Source organism: Macadamia integrifolia, unplaced genomic scaffold (assembly GCF_013358625.1).
Source record: "Macadamia integrifolia cultivar HAES 741 unplaced genomic scaffold, SCU_Mint_v3 scaffold1202, whole genome shotgun sequence".
Taxonomy (NCBI): Eukaryota; Viridiplantae; Streptophyta; class Magnoliopsida; order Proteales; family Proteaceae; genus Macadamia; species Macadamia integrifolia.
This window is the reverse complement of record NW_024868118.1, coordinates 148,509-164,242: the sequence shown is the minus strand read 5'-3', so window position 1 is coordinate 164,242 and position 15,734 is coordinate 148,509. Positions and strand designations below refer to the sequence as shown.

The 15,734-nt window shown below is 37.9% G+C and overlaps 1 protein-coding gene across 1 annotated transcript; it reads left to right on the top strand.

The window, feature by feature from the left end:
- Positions 1-327: 327 nt before the first annotated feature.
- LOC122063118 lies at positions 328-15,436 on the top strand. The gene is made up of 4 exons (XM_042626803.1): positions 328-666; positions 1,235-1,649; positions 15,091-15,220; positions 15,330-15,436. The coding sequence occupies exons 2-4, from the start codon at positions 1,500-1,502 to the stop codon at positions 15,434-15,436; spliced, it is 387 nt and encodes a 128-aa protein (XP_042482737.1). The 5' UTR covers positions 328-666; positions 1,235-1,499.
- Positions 15,437-15,734: the final 298 nt, after the last annotated feature.

The following is a 15,734-nucleotide window of genomic DNA, read 5'->3' as shown; positions in this document are numbered from 1 at the left end:
GAGCGAGCCAGCGAGTGAGAAGAAGAAGAAGAAGAAGAAGAAGAAGAAGAAGAAGAAGAAGAAGAAGGGGGTAATTATGTCTTTTTGTATTCTAAAAACTAACAAGTAATTCTGTCTTTTTGTATTCTAAAAACTAGCACCCCTCTTATGATGTTATATTTTTGGGTTTAAATATTATAAATGATTTTTTAGGGGAGAAGATGTAATATAGGCAAATGCCAACGGAGGTTGATGTAAATCACCCTTAATTTGATTAAAAGCAGGTAAATCTTGACGGTACAGTCCGATCCCGAGGCGAACCCTGAATTTGAAACCTTGAGTTAAGCCGCCTGTATTCGATTCGTTTACATATCGAGTCAGCCGTACGTAATGGTGGTATCGATTCGATGCGATTCAATTCGGACGTTCGAGAGTACATGATGTTCTCATCTTCCCTCCTTTTTTTGGGTCCTTCAAAACAGTCCCGAACCCGTTTTCTCCTATTACGTTTCTGTCCCGCAAACCCTAAACCCCTCCCCATCCATCCACCATTGGAGATTTGCATTTCCTGAGCCCTAAATCGCCCGAGTCTGCACATGTCAGAGCGTTTTGACCCATTGCACATCAATCCTGATTCCTTTGTTGGCGCCTCGCCCATCAATTGACAATAATACAAATTGAATGCAGGTATCCCTTCACCAAGTTACGTTTCTCGACTGCACTTGGTATTGGGAAGGTTTTTCGTCAATGGAATTTTAAGAGAAGCTGCGGTTGTTTTTTGTTCTGTTTAAATATCATTCTATGTACCCAACTCTGGCCAGGTGAGAGTGGCTTTTGCCCGTTATGAGTTTTTTATCCCTGCGTTGTCTCCTTTAGACTTATTTCCTTTTGTCTGTTTAAATTCGTTTTTTTCTGCTTGAAAATCAATAATCAAAACCTTGGCTGAACACGAGCCTCAAACTAGGGCTTCGCTTAACGGTTCCTGTAACGCTCACTGCTAAGTATAGCGAGAGGCTTGATTAGTACCTACTTATTCATTCGAACCTCAGCATTTGAGAGAATTCATACCTTTTGCTTCATCTATTTATTAGAACGTTTATATATGTTATAAAATAATGATAATAATAATAATAGGGTAAGATTATTTTTATCAACTGTTTTCGTTTATCTAGGTGGAATTTGATTTTGTATTGAAATTTGGTATTTAAATGTAGTTAATTGCTCAATAATTATTGTTTTCCCTCTTTTCTTGTAGTTTCCCTGTTGGTCAACTTTTGACTGACAGCTGACCGGAAATCTGGTGCTGAGTTTACTATGAGTTTGCTATGCTTATTAGCAGAATTATCTGAGCAAGTTGGCCTGAAAAAAAAGAAAAAAGAAATGGCTTCTGAATTTTGATCTCCATCACTTCGGAGCAATTGTAGGATCTTGTTGATTATATTTGCTTCATCCTCATCTGCAAGTGAATGCGGAAGGCATGACCACAGAAAAATATTTGATTCACTTGGAGATGAGCGGACATGAATAGGCTGTCATTCAGGCCTCGTCCTCTTGACATTCATAAGAAACTTCCAATTGTCAAATCTGTCAAGGACTTTGAAGATGAAGAAACCACAACTTCTACACGCAACTCACAGATACTCCGCCTCGCTGCAGAGGCTGATAATGAGGTAATGGTTATATTCTTAATTATCTGAGTAAACGTCTCAACTGAATATGATTTATAAATTTGCTTCTTTTGCAACATGCTTATTCTGTATTTATTTATGATTATCAATACTATAAATATGGAGTTGCATTGTTTTCCTGCATTTTGCAGATGAAATTCTGGTTTATGTGGGCTAGTGATCCCATTTTTCATGTATTCAAGATGTGCTCTCTTATGGCAACCTACCTCTAGTTTCAATCATTTGTCTAGAAATCCACTCCACTGACTTAAGAATTATTTTTAATGGAAAATTCTTTTTGAAGCTTCATAATATTATTGGAACTGCATTCCTCTCTAAAAAGAATCTAGCATTTTATGTTATTTGTGAAAATTTACTCACTTTAAGGCACTTCCTATTTGTGTTGTTGACCTGAATTTGACTTTGACCTGTGAAATGGAAGCAAGGTCATCTGTTTCATGTGCCCATTCAAGTCTTTCATGTGCAAGAATTTTTCTCTAATTCCAATACTGAACACAGTCCGAGTTTGGGTGTTGTCATAATTGTTACAGTGACAATGGTAGTCTCCTCACTTTGATAAATTAGGGTTTCTTAGTCCTAGTGCTGCCGATACATAACCAAAATGGTTTTATTTTTTTAGAAATAAACTTTGGGTTGGGTTCGTGGTGGTGGAGGAACCAGATCGGAAAAAAGAGGGATTCTAGTTGTAAGATATCTAATGAAACCGTACCTGGAATTGAGATCTCATTCAAAGAGAAAGATATCAAATATCTGGAGTTTCATGCATGTGTCGGTCCTTTTATCCCATGTATTTTCATTGCAATGTCCTTTTCCCAACTAAATTGGGGTCAACTACATGGATTTGTGAGAGAGTTAAAAAGAGGGGGGGGGGAGACAAAGCAACGTCGTAGGAACATCCCACCTATTAGCGAATAGCTACATGAATCTTTGCCCTCCAAAGAACTCTGTTTGTGGTAATACTAGAGTCAAGACCTAGCTTCTACTCTGTAAGGGTAGAATCTAGGCATCTTGAATTAGTTAAATTAGTTTTTATTTCAATTGTTATTGAGTGTTTTAGTTAGGATGGATTATGATTCTATAAGGAGTGATTAGATTCAGATTGAAGGAGCTAAAAGAGCTAGGGGCAGGCCTAAACGACCATAGGCGAAGTGGTGAGAAATGACATGCCTAGTCTTGGGACCCGTTTGATAACGTTTCAAGAAACGCACAGAAACGGAATAAAAAACGTTTGATAAAACTGTTTCGTTTCACTTGTTTTCAGAAATAGAGATTGAAATTTCTACCTATTTATGGTTCAAGAAATGACCCAGGCTCGCCGTTTCTGGAAACAACTTCTGGCCATTCTTTCACTGGTTACTATCGACTTCCAGAAACATGACTTATCAAACACCTTCAATTCCGTTTATGTTTATAAAAACGGAAATTTATGTTTCTACCGTTTTTGTTTCAAGAAACGGAAGAAACGTTATCAAACGGGCCCTTGGTCTTATCCCAAGTATGCCGTTGGATATAGCCTATTGGAGGGCAAGGATCCATGTAGCTGACCCCATCTAGCTGAGACTATCCTGACTTGTTGGGCTGTACCTCTTTTCTCTTACTTTCTTCTCATCTTTTTACCCTTCTCTTTCTTTTCTTATATCTCCCTTCCCCTTCTTTTGTTTGGATTTTTTTTCTTATTTTGTTTTTGATGGATCCATATAGCTGACCCCATTAAGTTGGGATAATGCTAAGTTTATTGTTGTACACTTTTAATTGAATCCACTCTTTATCACTCTAGCCAATAGTGATGGAAACAAGCCGCCACCACTCATATCACAAGATGATGCAGTTGGGCGATGGATTTAGAAATATCTTTTATTTATTTTCCTTTTTTAGAGCTAGAACTAGTTTGGTAGTATTCTTAATTGAGTGAAATTTTTATTTCTTTTAGATTTAGATGCAAGTTTAATTCTGTTTCAGATTGGGAAGGTATGTTCTTTTTGGGTCTTTATAAACAATTGTGTAGTCCATTGTGGACAGATTTGAAGTTTTTAAAGAATTGAAATTTGGAATGAATGCCATGGCTGCCGTGAAGCTTGCATCTCCCTCTTCTCACATCCATGAATGTTCTTCTTCTTTATTCTCTTCTCTGATTTCATCTTATTCTTCCTCTGTTCTTCTCCTCCTTACTTCTTTAATTTTATTCCATATTTTACACTGCTGTTTTTCTACCGAGCGGCAAAGAAGTTGATCGATCTCTCCCGTGAGTGGATGGGTTGGTCTGATATTCTGGCCACCACTTACCCTTCCATAGGCGACTCAAATCCTCAAGTTTCTCTTCAGTCCTCTGAACTCCTTCCCTGCTGTGGCCTGTGAGCTTCCACTATGCAACTCAACCTGGTTGTTATAATACCGCCCAAACACGTTCAGGATTTTCTGTTCAGCTTCTGGGATGGATACTTGACTGCGTGTTTGCTGAAATCAGTTGATTTTGGAGTTGGGATCCTACGTCTGAAGTTTCAGGCCCATTGGATCCCATTTGAAGGAGTTCTCCTAATCTGAAGGGTCGCTGGACTTTCGCCCTTGTTTTCTTGGCTGAAGGTTGAAGAAAGTCACGATTTTCCCTTTTAGGTTTGATTTAGTTTATATTTTTCAGAATTACCCTTATCTTTTGTTTCTATTCCCACTTTCTTTATTTATTTTGCTATTCCAATTCTACCCCTTTTTCACAAACGTTACTTCCCCTTTCCCTTCTCTTCATGATTACTTGTTAGAAACTTCCACTTATTTACAAAATTGCCCTTCTCTTTGTTGTTTGGTTAAAATCGTGCTATTTATTTATTAAGTGGGCCCTAAGCAATCCGATTTCAGTCTTTGGAACCAGGATCCGCATCACAAGAGGAACACGACCCCCTGCAATCACTCTCAATGTCACCCATTTTGTGTCTAAATAAACCACTAGCAGCTCATACGTGTACAGTGGGTATGTTTCCATGGCTTCACAGAACACTCTACCTCTTTGGTGGCTATGACTCTGCACTGGCATGGTGCAATCTATTTACCTTCAAACACTCTCTTCTATTACACTCTTTAAATAGTCGTATACCTCAATATATCATGGAATCTTAGGCTAAACATCAATGCAAAATTCATTAGCCTTGGGTACCACCTCCACAATTACACTTCTCACAAAGCAACATTTATCATCATTAAACATTATTCACATAATCACACATCACAGAGGAATACAATTCGGATCACTATATACGTGTATTTCAACAATAATAAGCATACCAAACAAACATAAGTCATTCATACCACTAACCTGTGGTGTACACTCACTATGCTCCACTTACCTCAGTTTGTAAAAGTATTACTTCAATCCTCCGAGTTCTAAGTACTCAAATTAGTCCCAACCTGCAATTATAATGTATTCCCTATTAATCACCTAATTCAAATACTAATTCAGTACCTTACTTCCCTAGAAAGTCAACAAGCCAACCCAAAAGTCAGCAAACTCAAACTTTTTAGACGAAGGTCAAACTCTAGGAATCAATCCCCCACGACAAGTAATAACACTCTTTAGAAGATGAGGAAGAATGGTTGGGGAGTTGAAGACTAATTAGAATAAATCGAATCCAAGAAGAAATTTCTAGAAATCATTAAGGCTATGTTTGGTAGCCAAGAGAAGAGAAGAAAAGAAAAGAAAAAAGAATCTAGAAAAGAAAAGAAAAGAAAAGAAATGGGGAGAAAAAAAATATGTATGTTTGGTTACCATTAGAAGAGAAGAAAAGAAAAGAAAAGAAAAGTTTTTGTATTTTCTAATGTTTTCTTGAGTTTTTGGCAAGATTTTTTTTTTGGGGGGAGCAAAAGAAAATTTCACAATTCTCAAGAGGAATTTTGAATTTCAAAAACTGAATCTTCTCTTGGATCAAGACATGCCAAGCACAAAGAGAAATTCTTAAACCAAGAAAATAGTACACTTTTTGTACTTTTTTATTTCATTTTCTTTGCTTCTCTTGGCTACCAAACACAACCTAAATCTGAAATTAAACTCTATATGTAGGTCAGATGCTCCCCAAATTTAGATTAAAACCTCCCCTGGGTAGCTGATGCAGATTCATCACCAAAATGAGCTTGTTTTCTTAGCAATAACCCTAGGGTTGGGTTGTATGCATGTTGGGCCTTTGGTTCAAAGGGTTTTTAATGTAATAGGCCACTTTAATGGGCCTGAACTATAGGTAGTAAGTATGTGTACGGTTTTAGTTATATGGTTTAAATATTTTGGTCTAGTAGTGATTTGATTCATTAGTTGACCCAGCCATGGGGTTAATAAGTGTTTAGAAGTTACTTTTTACTTTTACTTTTTACTCTTTTAGAAGGGGGGACTTAAATCATTTTTGTAAGTGATGATGGGTGAAGACTTTTCCACCTTTGGTAGTTGGTGGGTGAAGACTTTCTCATTCAAACTTTAAGAGATGAAGATTTTTTCACCTTTGATAGTTGGTAGGTGAAAACTTCCTATTTCAGCTTTAATAGGTGAAGACTTTTTCAACTTTAGTAGTTGGAAGGTGACGACTTTCCTACCCCAACTCTAATAAGTGAAGACTTTTCTGCTTTTGTTAGGTGATGGTTGGGCATGTAATGTTTTGTTGGGTTGTTTCTATAAATAGAGATCAATTGCAAGCATTCAAGACAACTCAGAATTTGAAAACAAAGGTTGCTTATGCAACTCTCCTTGTGTTTGATTAAGAAATCCCTTGTGTTTGATTAAGGTAGGTTGGTGTTTGATCCAGTCGATCCATTTTGCGGTGTGAAGCCTGGATGTTACTTTTATTGTCTATTATCTTATCTTCTTCTATCAACAGGTTTTAGCAAGTACCTACTTCCAAATCTGGATTTCCTTATTCGTTGAGAAAAGATCCTACACTGGTACTATTTTGAGCCTTCTCAATTATAGTATTACATCAGTAGCTCTACTAATCCCCAAAATATGATCATGATTAGATGGCAATATTTAAGAGAAATAAAAAAATTGAAATAAAATATTTGCAGATTTGAGAGATATTTTTAAGTAGCATTAGTAAAAGACCTCAAATTGACCCAAAACTCAAGTCGAGTTTCACTCCTAGGCAGCCCTTAAAAACCCCAAAATATTGCCCTGATCTGCCCAGCTAATAGCCCTGCGATTTGGGTCTCAAGAACTGATGCAAATAAGTCACTCAATGGGCGTATTTTATTGGAAAAAAGCCTTTGGTTTGGTTATGTATGTGTTGAGCCTTTGATCCTATGGGTTTTATTTATAATAGGCCACTTTAATTGGCCTAAAATATGGGTAGAAAGTAGAAAAACGAGATTTAATTCATTAGTTTTGTTAGAGTCCTATTTTGAGTATATTTTTTTTGTTATTTCAGTTTTCTAGTCAGTTTAGGTTTCCTAATTAATGTAAGATCGAATTACAAGTGATCCAATCCCATGTAGTATCTTTAGTAAATTTAAAGAGTTAACTTGAATCAACAAACAGAAGCAAAACAATAACTATTTGAACACAAAATAGTAACTTTTTATAGATCTTGAGAAGGGAAGGGTAGAATTGGTATTTGCAGATATCTCAAGATCAAGCCATCAGAAAGGGCCTAAATTTGAATCGATCTCCAAATTAGGGTTCTTGGATGCCTGGTCACAATTTGAGTTTGATTGGATGGCTGAATTGCTTAATCTGAAAAAAATGTGAGTGTGTGACATCCAAACTTCTAGAAGACTTGAAGAAATGCAAGGAAAACTTGCATGAAGAACAGCCCCAAAACTCTCAAAACAGGGTACAATCGGTTTTGAAAACTAGAAATTAACCAATGATTGATCTCACCTGATGTTATGGATCTTTGGGTATTATACTAGGGCAGAAATATTGAAGACAATATTAGTGAAATCATGGAGACAAAAATTAGAATCAGGTCTGGCCATCAATCTTAGAGAGCAGATTTGGTCAAAATAACCCAATCAATTAGGGTTATGGTGATTTGCAATAGTAGTTAAGGTTGTCAAATTGGAACCGAAACCAGTTTGGGAGTGAATAACCAAACCAAACCGGACAATATAGAATATGGTTACAATCCGGATCAAGGGAATAGAACTGAGCCGGGACTTGGTTACTTTCCGGTTCCAACATAGAAACCGATGGTTAGAACCGAAACCGAACCGAATTTGGGTACCAATATATTAAATAGTATAATACTAATATATTATAGTATATTAATACATTTGATACTAATATATTATAATATATGTTACTAATTTTAGTTTTAGATTTTTTAATACGACTATATTATAGTAAATTTATATTATAAACCGAGTATAAGAACCGGATTTGAACCATGTAAGAACCAAATTCGGGAATAGAGTAGGAACAGGAATCGTACCGGAACCGGACAATTTAGGTACGGGTACTGATTTTCAGAACCGAGGCGGGACTTGGTTTAGTTCTGGATCGCACCAAAACTTCCTGGGACTTAACTGAAACCAAATACCTGGTTCCAGATCAATTTACACCCTTAATAGCAGCAAATCAAGTGGCCAGAACAGGGGGAAAACTCTCCATATGAGAGGCCTCTTTGCTCCAAAAATCAGCCAACGCTGATATCCTGATTCACCTACAGCAGTGTGGATTGGGGAACAAGAAAAGAAACTAATAGTTAATAGATTGGATACTTGCTTGCAAAGCTGTACAGGTGTTTGGAACCTTAGATTTCCAAAAGTTGAAGAAGCTCTGCGATTTCCTCTTCTCCCCTCAGATCTCTCTCTCTTCCTCTTCCACGATTTCTTTTCTTTCTCCTCTCTTTTGTGTCCCACGATTTCCCTTTGTTGGATGGGGTAATGACTCGTGTCAAATATGACACCGACCCTCTTTATTTATAACAATGGAGAGAAAGTTCTAGAATATTACAAGGACCATTAAACCCCTCAAGGATCTAAGGACCCGTTTGGAATCTGAAACCCATTATTACAACACTCCCCCTTAAGCTAATGCATAGATATCGCATATGCCCAACTTGCAAATACTAGGATAGAACATCTTACTACTAACCTTTAGTAAATACATCAGCTAATTGTTCACTATTGGGAACAAAACTACAAAAGGCACGGTGTTAGTTTCTCTTTGATGCAGTGTCGATTGATCTCCACATGCTTGGTTTGATCATGCTGGATAGGGTTGTGAGCAATGCTAATGGCAGATTTGCTGTCATAAAAGAGCTTCATAGGAAGGGTAGTAGGGACAACTAGATCTCTGAGAAGACCATGAAGCCGTAGGAGCTCACAAATGTCATAAGCCATAGCATGAAACTATACTTCAGCACTTGAACAAGCAATCACGGCTTGCTTCTTGCTTTGCCATGTAACAAGGTTACCACCAACAAAGGTGCAACAACCAGTAGTAGACCTGTGGTCATCAGGAGGACCTACCTAATCAGCATCCGTGAAGGCCTCCACCCTACGGTGATCACGATGAGAAAAAAAGGATGCCACGTCCTGTGGCAGATTTTATGTACTGGAGAATACGCAACACAATTTCCATATGTGTTGAGTAGGGATCATGCATGTACTGACTAACCAGGATGATGGTAAATGCTATGTCAGGCATAGTTTTTAAGGCGCTGCTAAGGCGACACCTTACTAGCACCTTGGTGCTGATGCAGTCTAAAGATGGTAAGGCAGTGCTCCGCCTTACGTGAAGTGGCGCCTTATGAGTTTTTTTTTTTTTAAACACATTTTAAAATTACTTGATGAAGATTCCAAACTAGATTTTTATTGGTGGTATGTTTTTAAACGGATGTATGATCAGCTTTATTCACCAAAATACAAAACAACAAATAAACACGATTCAAAAGGGTGGATTTTTCAAGTTTTAGAAAGGGTTGAGAAGACAGATAGGAAGAACCATTATCTGGCGACATTTTTGCGTCTGCAGCGGTGACTTCTTTTTCATTGACAGAGTGAATATAGTGGATGATCTTAGGGCTTAGGCACTCATTTTGGCATCATAGAGGTAAGTATAATAAATATTTGTATTTTTTATGTCTTCTTTTCTTTATTTTTATAATTTTGCTTCATAATTATGTATTTATATTATATGTTAATATGTTATGATGATTGATGATTGATGAAGATGAACTTAGTTTATTCATTTTATTAATTTGTTTTCTTGATAAATATCTTACATTGGTATGAATATGAACCTTTAATATTTATTTAACATATGAGTAATATGATTCAACTAGGATTTGAGCCAAATAGATTAGTTTTATAAAAAAATTACACAGGAACGCTTTAGTCAATAAGGCGACGCTTTATGCCCGCCTTATCGCTAAGGCGCTCCGAAAGACCCTCAAACGCCTCCGTCGCCTTGCCGCCTTAAAAACTATGATGTCAGGGCATGTATGAGAAATATAGATCAAGCACCCTACTAATCTCTGATTTCTTCCCTTATCCAGAGAATCACCTTCCTTGCTAGTCAGGTGACTGTTAGCTTCAGTGGGAGTATCCGCCAGCTTGCATCCTAACATGCCTATCTCAGAAAGAAGGTCAATCACATTCTTCTGCTGAGACAAGTAGATCCTACGAGAATTCCTAGCAGCATCAATGCCAAGGAAGTAATGAAGCTGTCTTAGATTTTTGATCTTGAATTCCTGATCCAAGTATCTCCTGTGATGAGAGATCTCTGCCAGATCATCACCAGTAACTACAATATCATTTACATAGATGATCAAAATATCAATCTTCTCACCATATCTCTTGATGAATAGAGTGTGGTTGGCATTGCTTTGAGAGTAGCTTGTAGCAACCATATCTTTATAGAAACACCTGAACCAAACACAGGGGGATTGCTTCAGCCCATACAATGCACGCTTCAACTGGCATACATTCCCTTGGGTTTTGGAGCAAGTGAACCTAGGGGGAATGCCCATATACACTTTCTCCTCAAGTTCCCCTTGCAGGAAGGCATTCTTCACATCTAGCTATTGGAGATCCCAATTTAAGTTGGCGGCATAAGCTAAGATAACATGGATTGTGTTCATCTTAGCAACTGGAACAAAAGTCTCCTGGTAGTTAATCCCATAAGTCTGAGTGAAGCCTTTGGCAACAAGTTTGGCCTTGTACCGATCCATTGTACCATCAACCTTTTGTTTCATTGTGAAGACCCACTTACACTCAACTGTCTTCTTTTGTGAGGGAAGACACACATGATCCCCACATGCCGTTCTTCTTCAGAGTCTGCATCTCTTTAACCATAGCTGCTTGCCATTGTGAGTCTGCACTTGCTTGCTGCCAGGTATGGGGAATAGACACAGAGGATAGAGAAGACACAAAACTATAGTAGGAAGGAGAAACTGAGTAATAAGAAAGTTTTAGAAATAAGATGTAAAGTACAAGACCTAGTGCCTTTACGAACAACAATTGGCAACTCAAGAGACGGATCAACAGAAGGAGAAGGAGAATTACCTAGGTCCAAGGGACAAGATCAAACTCGAGAGGAGAAAATTGGCATGGTAGGGTAGATGCTGGATGTGTAGTGGTCTAATTTAGCTGTCTGCGACTATAAACACGTATCTCTGGCTGAGGCAAAGTAGGAGTGTCACTCCCCCTTGAAACGCGATTTCGGCAAGGATAGTAAGTTCAAGAGGCTGCACATCTTCCATAATGGAAGATGACTCCCCCTGAAGAGGTGCCACAGTGTAGTAGGATGGATGCAGATTCGTGAAAGACATAGACCTGGATCGTGTCTTCTTGTTTATGAAAACTGGTGACACCTGCAGGGGTGGAAGGAGTATACTTCTTATAGAAGTCTAGGTCAGTTCACAGCGTGCGCAACTCATAGTAGTACTGTGACATAGTGAGCCCTCTTTGACTTAGGTCATGAACTTTCTGGCGAAGCTCAAAGACTTGAGTATCATTCTTTGCATGGGAATAGATATCCTAGACAGACTTCGAGATCTTCATAGCATAGTAAAAAAGGAGATAGCCACGTGAAAACTGTGGCAGTATGTAGTTGACAAGGAAGGCCATAACTAGAGAGTTTGCACACTCTTGCTTGTTAATCTCATAACCGGTGTTTGGATGCTTTGTGGTTCCAGTGAGGTACCCATAATAGCCATGAGACATGATGGAGATGCAGACTGATCGTGACCACATAAGGTAGTTGGTGCCATCAAGCTTGATAGCACAAGGAGGAAAGGTTCGTAGAGCCGTAGTGTCTCCGCCAGTAGAAGCAGAAGAGTTGGTAATTTGGTATACATGGTTTCTAGTTAAGGCGGCTATGCAAATAGAATAGACACTAGCCAGAGATAGAGAAAGCACCAAAAAACCAGAAAAGAGCTGGAAAACCCAAAAATCGATAAGGGTGAAAACCCTGAGAAATCAATTTTGGGGATAACTCTGGAACAGATACGTGAAACGGGAAAGTGACTAGTGCATACCACTATAAGGATAAGGAGCACTAACCGCAACAAACATTAAGACGATTGGAACATCGAGCCAAGAAAAAGCATTATGGCAAGGAAAAAGTCGATTTTAGGAGGAAAAAACCCTGAAAAAAAATCGATGGAAAGGGAGCTGGGTCTCTTATATCATAATAGAAGAGAGTTTGAAAGCCCAAGGGAGAGAATGGATGGAGGCTAGTGACCCTCTTGGTGGTTTAAGAAGCTCCCACCAAGAGATGGAGAAGGAAAGCCCTTAAGATTTTGGTTCCTATGACTCTGATACCATGTTGGATGGGGTAGTGATGTGTTAAATATGACACCAACCCTCTTTATTTATAACAATGGAGAGAAAGTTCTAGAATATTATAAGGACCATTAAATCCCTTAAGGACCCGATTGGAATATGACACTTTCCCTAAAAAAACCCATTATTACAACACCCTTCTTTCTTGCACTTCCTTTCTTTCTTTAATTACTCTCTCTTTGCTTCTCAAATCCCTAGTTTCCTATTTTGATTATACTCTCCCTTTAATTAGACTAACAGCCCAATACCTCTCATAAGAGGTTTCCTCTCCCTCCACAATTTAGTTACTCCTCCCCTCTTCACATGATTTGATGTGCTATAGTGGAACCACCATATACTTAAAATAAAAAGAATATTAATGGTAACACCACTCTTTAAGACTTATTAAGGTTTGAACCCATTACCTCTCACTGACTAAAGTCAAACAATAGGCTAACACTTCAATTAGTTACTTATTCCACAAATAAAATATAAATAAAACCTATATCCCATCCAATTTTAGGTTACCCTATAATTAAATTCTACACATCAGGTTATTAAAGAAAGAATCACAACAATTTACGAAATTACCACTTCAATGTAAAATTATAAAAATACCCTTGGTTGAAATACTTAAAAAATACTCTCAGGTTTATAATTTCTGGGCATTACATAGGGAAATAAGCAAAAGGACTGAATTCAATCTGGCAATAAGAGAAAAAGTTTCAAAATAATCAACCCCATAAGTTTGCGTTGAGAACCTTTTGGCAGCCAGATGGGCTTTCAACCGCTCAATAAAGCCTTGAGGATGGTACTTAATAGTATAAACCCAACAACACCTTACCAATTGAGCTATATCCCCTTGAGCCAAGTGGAACATGCATGAAGGAGTCAAATGCTTCTTCTATTCTTTTCCCTGGCGTAGCTGGGCCATCCTAGAAGCTTTGAACCAAAGACTATCCGTGAAGTAAATCATTGCACCTATGATCCAACCCAATTGGGGTGAACAATAATAGATTTTTTTCAGGGGACGATTTCCGCCTTCCCGGACGCATCTCAATCTTTGTTGTACTGTGCTTCCAAGTGTGCTGGTTCCTCCTTCTTCCTTCCATGGCAAGTCTTGATAGTAACTCCGTGAGAAGAAAAAAAAGGTGTAAGAGACCCACCTGACCCAATGCTAGACACTCTAAGATCCTTTTTCAAACCTATTTATATCAAGCATTCTTCTTATGGCTAGATCGGGCGGGAGGGAGGGAGGTTTCATTCCAAAACCTGTCATTTCGTTGATTACAACCATGTATTTAAAGACCTAAAAGAATTCTAATCCTTCACCAAAACTGAAACACAACTTGACTCTCATACCTCAGATGGACTCAAAACTGAAGTAAAAACTCTAAAACTACAACATGAAATGGACTGTACCACCATGTAGAACATTCAAAGTAAAAGATAACTAGATAAAATACATATAAGAAATCTAAATAAACAAAATAAACTATAATATCCTACTGGACCGAAACTAATTTTGGACACGGTTCATCTCCATCTAAGCTCCCCAACAGGTTTGGGCCGGTTGAAGGAAGTGTTCCTGAATTAACTCTAGGTTCTATTTTCTAGTAGTTGTAGTTTAGCTTTAGTCTATTTTTGTCTGCTTGTCATGATCAACTGATGCAGAAAATAGATCATAGCCTCATTTTTTTTTTTTTTGAGGGTGGGGGACTTTAGCATTTACTGACGAGCCACCCCGTTGAGTTATTTAGATTTAGACCGGTCATTGATATTATAATGGATCTGCCATAGTTGGATATCTGAATTGTTACATTATAAGGTCAGAGTTGATTCAGCATGCTAGCTTTACAACTTCAGTTACATTGACCGTAAAGCTTCCCATGGTGGGGTGAGCAATTACTAGAAGGGATATAAGTAGCCAATGTATCATGGGTGTGTTTGGGAATCGAAATCTAAGATTCAATTTACCCAAACCAATGAAATGGGGCCAACAAAAGTGAAGAAGACAGCAAAAAAATGAGGCTTCTATTTCCTCCATCTCCCTGGTGTGGTGTGGTCTCCAAGTGTAACTGAGCCTTGTGTGACCTGATCAGAGGGAGTGCAATGAAATTCATCCCCATGAACGTTTGTCATTCATGCTAGATGTTTTGGTTCATTACTATGTAACATCCACGGGCTATTACATTGTATAACAGGTTTTGATCTTCCAGGGTTGACAAACCTTGCTGATTATTTTCTCTAATATGTAGTAGCTTTGATGATATGGAAAAAGCTTATGAGTTGTTGTACCGATACATTTCGGTAAATATGATGATATGAATGTTGTGTTGTATGATCAATTTAATGTAGTTGCTGTTGGTGTTATTAGCTGGTAAGTGTGTCTTGAGTCCTTGTACCCATTTTGAAGATTGCCCCACTCTGACATTTTTGGTGGTGAGCTGACCTGATTGATCGACACAAATCTACTGTAACATCTATTAGGGGCTTTGTACTTCTTTTCTCTTGTATTAGGGCTTCTATAGGTGAATGTATAAATAGGAGGTGTGGGGTCTATTTTTGACCTAATAATGAATCTCCCTTTCTCTCCATCTCCTCTCTCACATTGTCCCTTCTTTCAACAGTTGCTTTATGCTGAATTATCTCACTTCAACTGATTAATGATATTTGTTTTGTATAGGTACATCAAATTCCTAGTAAGAAGAGCACTCCTGAAATACCTACTCCTCAGTTTGTTGTTGTGGATACATATGAAAGAGATTATTCCCGCACCTTCACCCAGCCAACATCTTATTTACGCGGCAGGGGAGGTTTGTTATCCCAAGCATCCTCATATGTTCATTGGAAGTTTTAAGGTGTTTCTGCAAGTTTAGCTTAGACAAATTTCTATCTTTGAGACTCCGCTTTTACCCTTTGCAGTTCGATCTGAGCTTGGAGAGTTTGTTGAGTATGATCTGGACAATGTGGACGAGGATTGGCTTCGAGAATTCAACAATGAAAGGAAGATTCTTTCACCTGAAAAGTAATGTCATCCTTAAGCCAATTTTTAACAACCATATTTTTTCTCTGTTGTCTGATGGTTTTACCCTTTAGTAATGAAAATTATGCTTTTTTTTTTCCCCGTTTTGAGTGAGAAAGTAATGGGGGAAATTATCTGTTAGGATATTCCCTGGTCGTTGATGATATAACCTGGAACCCATGTGCTGCATGATTAGCTGTGATAGTGTAACTAATTCATGTTGCAATCCAAGGGTACAAAGTATGTATGATCAAGGAAGATTGTTTAAATAGGTGTGAAAAATGTTAGAAAGTGAAGTTAATATG

What these genes read in the sequence shown, in the direction of transcription:
- LOC122063118 (XM_042626803.1), top strand. Translation starts at nt 1,500, where the DNA reads ATGAATAGGCTGTCATTCAGGCCTCGTCCTCTTGACATTCATAAGAAA. An exon ending in CTGCAGAGGCTGATAATGAG is followed by an intron (nt 1,650 to 15,090) that starts GTAATGGTTATA and finishes TGTTTTGTATAG; the next exon opens with GTACATCAAATTCCTAGTAA. An exon ending in TTATTTACGCGGCAGGGGAG is followed by an intron (nt 15,221 to 15,329) that starts GTTTGTTATCCC and finishes TACCCTTTGCAG; the next exon opens with TTCGATCTGAGCTTGGAGAG.